The following is a 12065-nucleotide window of genomic DNA, read 5'->3' on the forward strand; positions in this document are numbered from 1 at the left end:
CTATATTTTATCATTTTCCATTTCCATGCATTAACATTTTACGTCATTTCTGCAACAACAGCGTATATGATACAATATCTCCAGGGTCCATTCCACATATAAAGCAGTTACAAAGATAACAAAACAATGGGAGAACCTAGGTTTCTGTTTAGTAATAATCAAAGTTTTCGATTTCTCCCGCCTCTAAACTCTCTCCATCTTAACGCATAAACACATTTATTCCAGCCTTGGTCACCAAGGTGGGACCAAACGCACGAACATCCTGTCCTTTTCGCACAAATAGAATTAAGATTAGGGAACTATAAATGAAAAAAAAAGGGCACTTTTTGTACACATTACCCCTAACGAAAAATAAATAAACTGCGTAAACCTACTTTAAAAAAAGAAACCCACAACCCTAAGGCTGGGTTAACACGGGGCGGATTTGCCACGGAAATTCTGTGCGGAATTTCGCCGCGGCAAATCCGCATGCGGCCGCTAATCCGCTGCGGCCAAGCCAGCAGAAGCCGCTGCGGCGCGGATTTGCCGAACGCAGCATGTCTTCACCCCCCCCCCCCCGGCTGCGGCCGCGCTCTCCTCTATGGGAGCGCCAGCCGCAGCAGAAGAGCGAGCGGCCGGGCCGCTTCAAAGCCGCCGTGGCTTTTTCCGCAGCGGTTTTCCCCGCGGAAATGTCGCGGTTTTTGCTGCGGCCAAACCGCGCCCTTTCTGTCGGGAATCCGCCCTGTGTGACCGTGGCCTAAGGCCGCTTTCACATGACAGTTTTTGTGTTTAGTTTTCTGTGAGCCAAAACCAGGAGGGAGTCCAAATTATGGAAGAACTGCAAATCTTTCCATTATACTTTCTCTCCACTCCTGGTTTTGGCTCACAAAAAACTGAACACAAAAACTGTCGTGTGAAAGCGCCCTTTGTTATGACAAAAAAAATGCAGCAAGAATGGATTTTGGTAGCCCCAGAAAAAAGAAAAAGGGAACCATAAACGCCCACATGAATAGAAATCACTAAAGAGTGTCTCATCCTTTAGAACCAAAACTCTCTGGTCATTGAGGGGTTAAGATTGCTAATATGAAAGCTCAAGAGGAAAAAAAATACTGCAGCATGTCCTACTCTGGGGCATTTTCACGCACCAGTATTGCCCATTCAAGTCAATGGGTGCATGAAAAAAACCAGAAGGCGCTCACACCGCATCCGGGTGCATTAAGGTTAGTTTTTCCCCCCATACATCCACTGACTTGATCGAGAGTTTTAAAAGACATCAATTAGGTCACTTTCCTTTTTTCCCCACGTGCAGGAAAAACAGATGCAACTTGCAAGACTCATGCAGTAAAAATACACGAATTGATGTAAAAGGAGTATACACTTGCAGAGAAATCGGTCGGTTTTATCGCTGAACACAATTGCACTTGACTGTGACCATCACTGGTGTGACTACTTGGGAGCGGCTGCTGTGACTACATGAGAAGTATGGAGAGCAGCTGTGACTACTGGGAAATGGAGGCCTGCTCTTAGAACTGGACAGTGCGGGGTACAATATTTCTATCATAGGGTATGGGGGAAGGCAGCTTTTTAATTTATGGAAGCTTCGTTCTATCTACTAGATGGCAGAATCCCAAGTGGTATTAGCTCACACATCCCTGGTTGCAGTGCGGATCAGAACATACGGTAATGCCAAACTTTTGGCGCTGGTTCCTGTACTTGCTCACAGGCATAAAAAAGGTTCCAGGAAACAATGGTACACCGAGACTCTAGAATGGCAAGTACGGGCTAGTTTTAACTTCTTTGAAAGTGGTAATATCGAGTGGATTTACATCCTATAAACTCGTTTTCTAGGGCCGTATGCCTTGTGCATGCCATCATTATGGAGGGATGGGATAAAAGCCCTATACACATGGGGGCCAGTTAGGTTTCCACTGAGTCTAGTCTTGTTTGGGATGTGAGAGAAGCCAGCAGCACTTTCCTCTGAGCTGTCACTGTTTATTCTACACATCAGGGTGTTTGTCTATGAGACAGCTTGCCAAGACTATGATCCCTTCAGCAGACTGCAGCGCTCTCGGAGGTGCCGTGTTACTCATCACATCTCACAAGTCATCTACTCCCTACAACATCACATAGCACAAGACATGATGCTATTCGGAGTGAGCGGCTCTACTCAGGGAATGAAGTCACAAAGCAGATTACAGTGACATTATTGGAACGCTCTCAACAGAACATTACCCATATTACAACATTGTCACTTTAGGTAAAAGTAGATATCCTCCTAGATTCTGCTGGCAGGATGTAATACACGGATTTGGTCTACATGTAGCATAAGATGAAGTCAATAGGAAACAGAACTGCAAATGCAGTTTTCATGCAGATTTAAGTACAGTGGTGCCTTGGGTTGAGAGTTTACTTCGTTCCGTAACGTAGCTCTTAACCCAAAACACTCATATGGCAAATCAATTTTGCCCATTGAAATGAATGGAAAAGCCATTAATCCATTCCGGATTGTGAAGCTCTCCCACTGATTTCAATGGGGATGGCATTAGCCGATTGAAAGCAATAGGACGCCGGCACCCCCTGATTACTGCAGGAGTTGCCGGCAGGCCATTGCTTTCAATGGGGTCACCGGCAGCAGCGTCGGCCCCATTGAGAGCAAGGCCCGTAACTCAAGTTTTTGCTCTTAAGTCAAAAAGCTTGTAAACTGAAGCACTCTTAACCCAAGGTATCACTGTACAGAGAAAGCAAACATTTTCTATTGCTTTCAGTAGAAGTTTTGTTATATAGTACAGATGCAACAAATAGAAACAAAACCCCAGCACTTCTGTGGATTCCAGAATAAAAACAGCGTTTTCCTTAAATTCCAGGGTTGAAAACATGTTCCAAAACTGCACTTACAGGTTTGAACACCGTTCTTCTTCATTAGCTATGAATCTATTCTGGAATCCACAGAAGTGCCAGAGCTTTGTTACTATTGCTGTTTACGGTACCTGTCCGTGCCCCCGGAGGGAAGTGTATCCATGCGGAGAACTGGCATTCGGAGGTACAAATGTGAACTTGACATTTAACACGTTATGATAACTACAATGATGTAATGTGACAGTCATGGTAAAGGGGTTATCCGTCCTAAATTTTTTTCATATAGTTTTCGGACACCCATGCCCAAGACTATATAAAATTAATATACTCCCTGAGGCACTGGAAGGCTGCTTCAGCGCCATGGCATCTGACAGGTGACATGACCATGTCTTCTGGCCTGGTGACATCCCATTAACCTGTCACATGGGCTTCTAACATAAAAGCCTCTGGAAAGTTTACAGAACATCAATAAAGATAGCAGGTTAGGCAGAAAAAGACAAATATCCATCTAGTTAAACTTATCCCCCTTTCTTCCTTCCCCGATGTTTATCCAAAGGAAGGAGAAAAAAATGGAGATAGAAGTCAATTCTCCTCATTTAAGGGGAAACATTCCTACCAGAGTCCAAGTCTGGCAATCGGAATAATCCCCGGATCACCGACCCTTCTGAAGTAATAAGGGTTTATAAGATATAATATTGTGTCGCTCAAGAAAGACGTCCGGGCCCCTCTAATTTTTTTTTTATGGAGTTCACCATTACCACAGCCTCAGGCAGAGAGTTCCATAGTCTCATTGCTCTTACTGTAAAGAACCCCTTCTATGTTGGTGTAGAAACCTTCTTTTCTCTAGACGTAGAGGGCGCCCCTTTGTTACAGTCACAGTACTGGGTATAAATAGATGATGTGAGAGACCTCTGTATTGACCTCTGATATAGCTATACATAGTTATTAGGTCGCCCCTCACTGTCTTTTTTCTAAAGTGAATAACTCCAATTTTTATAACGTTTCTGGGTATTGTAGTCCGCCCATTCCATTTATTACTCTAGTTGCCTGACTTTGTACCTGTTCAAGCTTTTATATGTCCTTCTTGAATAACGATGCCCAAAATTGCTCCCAATACTCCATGTGTGTCTGACCAGTGACTTGTAAAGAGGAAAAACAATGTTCTCGTCATGTGCCCCTAGACCTGTTTTGATGCACCCCATAATGCTATTTGCCTTGGCAGCAGCTGCCTGACACTGGTTGCTGTAATTAAGCTTACAGTTAACTAAAATCCCTGAGTCCTTTTCCATGTCAGTGCTCCTCATTTAGTGTGTAATGGCGACATACACTGGACATAGTCACGATAGCTAATGTTTTATAGAAAACTACATATACGGATATCAGTATATGTTAAAAAACACTCTTTCTACCAAATGTGATGAATATTGCATCTGAGATGAAAAATGGCATGGTGGCTTCACACCAGCTCTAAAGTCACCATAGGTTCAATCTAACTACACCTTAGGTGAAGCTCCCGGGCCCCAACAGGAAATCTACAACAGGGCACTTCTAGTACTGCTGTCCTCTGGCAGGGGCTATTTCGACTCCACCCTCTGCACCCCTATAGTAACACCCCTGAATCCAACTCTGAGCAGAACAGCACAGTGGTATTAAACAGCTTGGAAGTCATTGGCCAACAACCTTATTGTTTGTAAGGGGATTATCACATAGCACATTTCCAGCAGTCAACCTGCTGCAAACCATCCAGAGGGTCCTCAGTACGAAGGGCATGCTCATCCTCAGGTAGCATAAACTATGTAGGAAGTAGACAGGGTACGTAGTTAAACATTAAAAGATGTAAATTTCTTCTATAAAAACAGACTTCAGCAAAAATTGCAAGATTCCACATCCAAGGCAACACGCCAATGACAACTCTTCTGTTCATCAATTATATCTCGCTGCCCAAGGTTATGACATAACAAATCTTTCTTAATGGACTTGCATCATATGCAGACAGCATTCAGCAGATCTATGTCACTTCCCACAAATACAATGTAGCCAGACACTAGCCCATGGCGAAGAATCATAGAAAGACGACGACTATTCTTCATTTGCAGAAGGTGGCACGAAGCCTGCAAGCCCATGCATGAAAGCTGGAAGAGGGTATACAATCCGGATCATTTAGATAATTACATTTTATTTTGTCATTTTAGACAAAAGCGTTGTATAACGTATAGGGCAATTCATTAACCTGGAAAAAGCAGCAGGTGCAGGTAATTGTGCTGCCATAGCATTACCTGCCCTTTCATAACTGGCAAGCATGCCACACACAAATTCCTACACCCCCGCCTGGATAGGACATGAAATCAATGCAGCGTTGCTTGCCTGCCCTGGCATTAACATCTCCATCCAGAAGCTGTCAGCGATGACACCTGACATAGCAGGGAGTGTTAACCCTTGCTAAGTGACCGAATGTTAGCAACATACGGTGAAGAATAAAGCCGCTCCATACTTCCAAAGCGTGGGAGGAAGATCAGTTACAATGCTCAGTTCTGCTTGGTGTTACATTTGAAATGCTCATTAAATATTCAGTTTCCAGGCATGCGTGGATTTCCTGAAACCAATGCAGACAAGACAAATTTGGTAGAGTCATCCATTATTTATTTAGCTATGCACAGACCTGCACTCCGTAGAAGACGAGCCGCGTTTGACGAATACATTTCTGCAATAAAACCTTGAAACTGCCGGTGAAAGGCTTTGTGTTCTGTTATATTGTGAGCAGACAAGGCACACAATCCAACCTTGATCTGTTAATAACACTCTTCATATGGAGAGAAAGCAATCGCTATTGAAAAGATAGCACAGGGATTCAGCTTCAGAGTATCGCCGCAACAAAGCCGCTCTCTCGCAATGACAAAGCGGAAAACTCTAAACACGGGGAAAGAAAAACTAAGCTCACTCTATAATGATGCTGTCAAGAAGTCACGAGCCAAGTCTCGTAAGTGGCGAAATCTACCCCAAGATTGCTAGTGCGTGTAACTGCTTACGTTTTAAGCACGCAGGTAAATTTATTGACTTAACCGATCTACAAATTGGCACAATCCAATATGGGACCTAATCAGATCAGCAAGGCCTCGTACTCCTGATTCAACGCACGCCATCTTCAAAGTAGCACAATAAGGAAGCCTTGGCATGAAAGAGTTACAGCAGGTGGAGACCCAGCTTCCACGACAAGAGAAGTACTCTTACCTTTCTTCGCAGTCTCCATTTCCTCTTCGGTCCACCGTGAGCTTTCATTCATTTCCATAGCTGCTGCAAAAACAAAAAATACGGCAAGATTTGAGTTAATCGAGAGCGACAAGCAAGAAGCGCGCACAGGTACGCCACTGTCTTCTAACTTCGCAAGCTCCAAGGTTGTATCAGGACGTACCCAACGAGTGCCAGAGGGACATACTACGCCGTTAGCTCTAATAGACATCTACATTTCGAGACTTGCTCCTGACGGAGGTGGAGCATGACTCAGTTTAAGATACAGGGCAGCAGTCCCAGGTCAAGTATTAACTACACAATGAGATCCGAAGGCTTCAAGTATGAGATGCTCTTGCCAGTGTGCATTGTAGAAATTCAGTTTATCAGGCTGAAAACATTCACTACCATTCCACTTCTAATGGCCCATGAAAGAGAGAGCAATGGGCTGCGGGCACTTAAGAGTACGGCACTGATTGGACTACGATAAAACATGAACAGTTCACATAAAGGACAAACATGGGACAAGAAGGGGGGAAAGTTGCAGAGACAATTAAAAATAGCAGTGCTCTTCATGCAGAGAGTCTAGTCTGTGGCTGCAAACCTCTGACAACTATTAGGCCTGGCCCTTTGGGGGACATCGTTTACAGTTCACCGCACAAGATTTCAGTTGGCACCTCTCGTAGGCACATCACAAGTAATTTTCTTTCATGAGATTCCCCACAGCCACAGTATGGTAAGGGATAGGACACCAGCAGCGTATGTTTGCCATACTGTGCGACGGAGGGGAAGCTCAGCGCCCGCATTACACGGCGGCAGAGCGCCACCGCAGTGGAGGTAGTCAAGTCTCACAGCAACAGATGGCTTTCTTGTGTATTCATTACTCCCAACATTCTATTAAAGAGTCGGCACTCGTCAGGTGACGATACAAAATACATAGAGTTCTCAGTAAACGGGATTGATGGGAAGGACATGCACTTTGTATAGGTAGCGTCTTAAAGGAGGCCCTGATTTTAGAATGTATCTTGATGCAGGAGTAAATACCAACTAAAAACTAATTTCTTTCCCCTCTTTGAAGGTTAAGCTATATGAACATGGGGCAGATTTATGTCTTCTGCGCTGTTGCAATTTATGGTTGTGACGAGACGGAACATGCTTTAGGTCTGGTTACGTGCAGATTTCACACCAGCTTTCTAATTCTAAGAAAATTCTACCATTTTGCATCTACAGCAGACTCGGGCGTCTCTATGGTTACAGACCACAAACAGACCCCGTGTGTAGGTCTGGTCTTGCAGACTTGTTAGGATATGTTCACACATAGCGTGAATGCTGTGGAATTTCTGCACGGACAATCCATAGGATTTAGGCCCAATGTCCACAGGCGGATCGAATTTGTGGAATCCGCGCGGGCCACCCGCTTGGAGGATCCGCAAATGAAGCCGCCCATAGGGAAGCATGGGTGTCCGCACATGAATTAAAGAATGCAGATTTGATCTGCGGACTTTTTCGTCCGAAAAAACAAATGGCAGCATGCTCCATTTCAGTGTGGTTCCTGCACAGACGGCTTCCACTGAAATAAATGGAGCTGCCCGATCGGTAGCCCGCCTGCAATTAAACTGCGGATGGGCAGCGGATTTCGCGTTAAAGTAGGAGCTTAAAAAAAACTCCACTGCGCATGTGTGGTGGCGCACCAGCCTGCGCTTCCGCACACATCAGCAGCAAATAAAATAGAAGACCCGGACAGGCACACAGAAGACCCGGACGGGTAAGCAGTGCTCTCAGCCGCGGGCAGTGTTGAATTCCGTTGTGGGCTCCTGCATGCAGAATCCGATCCGCCTGTGGACATCAGGACTTCCAGTACAAGCCGTGTGGATGAGATTTTAACAAACTTTATCCACATGGTGCGAAAAAACAAAAAAATGCTTGGAATGTGCAGCAAAATTGACATGTGAAGATTTTAAATCTGCAGTTGGTCAATTTATGCTGCGAGTTTTCACAGCGGATTTTACTCTTCAAATAATAGATGAAGCACGTGTCAAAGGTTGCACCAAAATTCACGTGCAAATTTTGAAACAGATCTGCACCGGAATCCGCAGCTCATGTATCCACTGCAGAAATAGTGCCATGTGTGAATGTAGCCAATGTTACCCCCATCGTACTGTTCTCGCTGCACGTAAAGATAGATTGGCAAAGTTACTTTACTTTTTTCCTTATTTCAAATGCATTGGACCAATATTACCCTATATACTCGAGTAGAAGCCTCGTTTTTCAGCACATTTTTTTATGCTGAAAAAGCCCCCCTCGGATTATACTCGAGTGAGGTAAAAAAAACAAAAAACGCAATACTCACCTCCCAGCCTGTGACTGTCTCCTGGCGATGCAGGAAGCTGCTTGAGAATTCTCCCCGCTGTCATCTCCCTGCTCAGCTTTGAATTCCCCCACCGTCGACACTGAGTAGGTAAGCACTGTGATTGGATTGAGCACCAGCCAATCACAGCCGATGCTCGATCATTCACAGCCATTCAGTCCATTCATCCAATCACAGCGCTTACTTACACTGCGCTGACGGCGGGGGAATTCAAAGCCGGGAAGGAAGATGACAGCGGGGAGAATTCTCAAGCAGCTTGCCGCACCGCCAGGGAGACCATCGCGCTGGGGACACAGACGCCGGCTGGGAGGTGAGTACTGCGTTTTCTCTTTACCTAGTATATACTCGAGTATAGCTAGGCTTGTACTGAAGTCAATAAATTACCATTTTTTTTGTGGTAAAACTTATTGACTCTGCTAATACTCAAGTATATACGGTACATCACATGCTATTTTTTTATATAGCACTTAACATGCACTAAAATGAAATTGGAGGCACCCCAATCCGGTTTGGAGCATTTCCCTAGCACGGCGGCAGCAGCTGTGATGCTATTGGAGGAGCCTTCACATCAGACACGATCACCAGGTACAGCCGGAGGAAGGGGCCTCTGGCTGCCTTATGTCTCCTACACCCAGGTGTCAAAGCATCTGCTCATACATTTATAAATCAGTTCAATAATGAATGGGAATCTAAAACTCATAATGGGAGAATCTAAGAATCCCTCCGCTCCATCTACTGACCGCGGGCGGCTCTAGTTTGCAGCTATATGTCAGGTTTTAAAGTGGCCAAAGCACTGAAAGAGCTTTTATAGTTTTAGGTAAAGCAAAATAATCAGCATTTTTTTTGCAACCGTGACAAGTATGATAAAGGATAGTTTTCTACTACTTTCTCTTGCTGTAGCCATGGTAACATTTCAAAACTTCACTTTATTGTACATTTTGAATTTATGTCTCATGTAAATATATTTGATGCAGAACGTGCTATAAGTGCATTTTTATCTCCTGAAAAAACACATTTTAGCCTTAATGGGGTTTCATAAAACTCCAGTATTGGTGGTAGTGGTAGGAAGACATAGCTTACTAAAAAGCCCTCTATACTCCCCCCTCCTGTGTGCCGCATTGTCCCCGGCTGCTGCGGTCATCCTCCGGTCTCTGTTTACAACGGCTGCAGCGGTGACATGGGTTGTTTACCCACGTGACCATTGCAGCCAATAGGATACTTGCAGGGATGTGATGAAACCTGCCTCTGGGGTCCCCCCTGCTGGTTGGGTGAGGTTACCAGTCAGCGCCAGAATGCCAAAACAGAGGTCCAACGCTGCGGTGAGATGTAGCAATGGGGGTACCAAAGCTGTATAAAACAGACAACTCACAAGACCCCTTTAAAGGGCTGTACCAGAATATGAAGATAGGGGATGACTTGATAGTCCGGTACAACCCCTTTGAGAACCAACGGTCATAACCTTTTATTTTTTCGTCAATATAGCTGTAGGACATCTTAAATTTTGCAATACGAGTTCTAGCTTTTAAAGAAACCATTTTCGGGTACATAGAATGTGTTCATATTTTTGCTGGGAGCAGTGGAAAAAAAAAACTAATTTCACCATTGTTTTCAGGCACTTCGTTTCCATGGTTTTTACAGTGTGCGCCCTTTATTCTTGGGGTCATTACGATTATGACAGCACCAATTTTATAGAGGTTCTCTCATGTTTTACCACTTTTGCACATTTTTTTACTTTTTGTATGGCACCACATTCCAGGACCAGGGTATTTTTGGCTTTCAGTCGACAGAGCTGCATCAGGCCTGTTTTCTGTGAAGCATGTACATTTTTAAAAATTTTTATTCCTTGTTTTGGGAAAGGGAGATGAACAGAAAACAGCTATTTTGCCTTGTTTTAATTGTCTTGAATAAATAATGTAATATGTTCTAGTATGGGTTGTTATGGATGTGGCGATGCCAATTATGTGTAGTTCTGTCCCATCCCCCCCCCTCCCCTCCAATATTTCAAGCTTTGTCGAAGATGAAAAAAATTGTAAAAACGTATTTTCTTTCCTTTAAAATTGTACCGTGCATGACAGTATCTCCTTTGCGCTCTAGTGCGCAGTAAACTTTTTGTTTATACTTTATAATGTAATGGAGTATGGGCGCGCAAATATACATGCCCATAGAGAACAATGGTCTCTATCTCATGTATATACACGGCGAAACAGAACATGCTGCGCTCTTTTTTGAGCTCACGTATTACGCAATTCTAAGCTAATGTGATCGGAACTGCATAAGACAATGTAATTGATTGCCTGCAAGTTACCGCGTATCACATGGGTGTACAGCGTATGACACGTGGTGCGGTGCTGCTGCCGGCTCCATTCTAAACAACGTGAGAGCATGCAGAAAGATTTGTTTCCTGCATCGCTAATTGGTGCAATGCAGGAAAACATCGCTGATGTGCATCACCCCATTCAAAAGAATGGGGTACATATTTGTCGGTCTCACAATTCACCCGTGTAATGGCAGCAGTGACTGCATCACCTGCAAGGTTAAAAGATGTAAAGGAGTGGTTGGATGAGCAAGTTCTTATCAGTTCACTCCATTACAAAGAAATTACTTTATTTTTAAGACAAAAAAATAAAAACATGTATGGAAAAACTACACTATGTGAACCAGGCCTGAAGTAGTCTAATGCCTACTAAAGAACTGCTCTACAAGTGGTTTTAAGGATCTAATGGTGGTTTCACATCTGCGTTGGGGAGTTGAGGAGCAGGAATGGGGATTCCCCGCAACCAGATGGACCCCATTGACTACAATGGGGTCTGTCTGCTTTCCGCCCAGCTTTTGGATAGAAGCAAAAGCGATGCATGCAACACTGTCTTCCAGCCTTTTTAGCCAGATCTGCGACAGAACCTCTGACACAGATGTGAAACCGGCCTGACCAATGAAAAAGCTGTGAAATAGGTGGTAATTAACCCTTCATATACTAATAAAGTTGTATGCTTGTCACGCTTACATTTACTTGCTGCATACAGCCAGTTACCCATAGACTTTAAAAGCCAAACCTATTCTAAGGGGACTGTCCTTGTGTTACAATGTGTTTGGTATACATCACTATAGCATTTGTATTTAAATTATACTAAAAAGCCTTTTAATACAAGGAGATTATTTATGCAATGAGTGTTTTTTAATAGTATATGTTTTTTATTTTACAATGTGTGTAGCAACTGTAGGCATTGTGTTACACGTCTGGGGCGTAAATTTGGCGTATGTCCCGAACGTGATGTGAAGAGAGTCTTAGTGACAGGGGTTAATGATGGGCAGCACTGATACAGCAAACACACACGCTACCACCACAAAGGAGGGCACGAATAATCTGCCCATCTATACCATGTCAAAATTTACGGTCTGACAATAAATTACGGCCTGACAATCTTCAATATTTAGAAACGCGAAGATTGCCACGACCAGACCAGCATCATTATGAAAAAACGCTTTGTTTTAAGGTGTGAAAGACAGAAAAGTATTACACAGGGATCAACAATCCAAACCAAATGGTGTGTTGACAATGTGCATCTGGGCGCTCCGGCTGCACGCACATGGAGCGCTCAGCCACAGAGGTCACACGGAGACACAGCACACCATCTGCAAT

At 44.0% G+C, this 12065-nt stretch overlaps 1 protein-coding gene across 17 annotated transcripts in view; it reads right to left on the reverse strand.

The window, feature by feature from the left end:
- NCOR2 (nuclear receptor corepressor 2) overlaps positions 1-12065 on the reverse strand; it is a 364680-nt gene that overhangs the window by 106518 nt on the left and 246097 nt on the right. For 16 of the 17 annotated variants that reach the window (XM_066603378.1, XM_066603367.1, XM_066603371.1 and 13 more), the window contains one exon: positions 6064-6126. In XM_066603378.1, the coding sequence (XP_066459475.1) occupies positions 6064-6126 (63 nt within the window). The remainder of the gene's footprint in view (positions 1-6063; positions 6127-12065) is intronic. The other variant, XM_066603368.1, reaches the window with a different exon arrangement.

This window comes from Eleutherodactylus coqui, chromosome 5 (assembly GCF_035609145.1).
Source record: "Eleutherodactylus coqui strain aEleCoq1 chromosome 5, aEleCoq1.hap1, whole genome shotgun sequence".
NCBI lineage: Eukaryota > Metazoa > Chordata > Amphibia > Anura > Eleutherodactylidae > Eleutherodactylus > Eleutherodactylus coqui.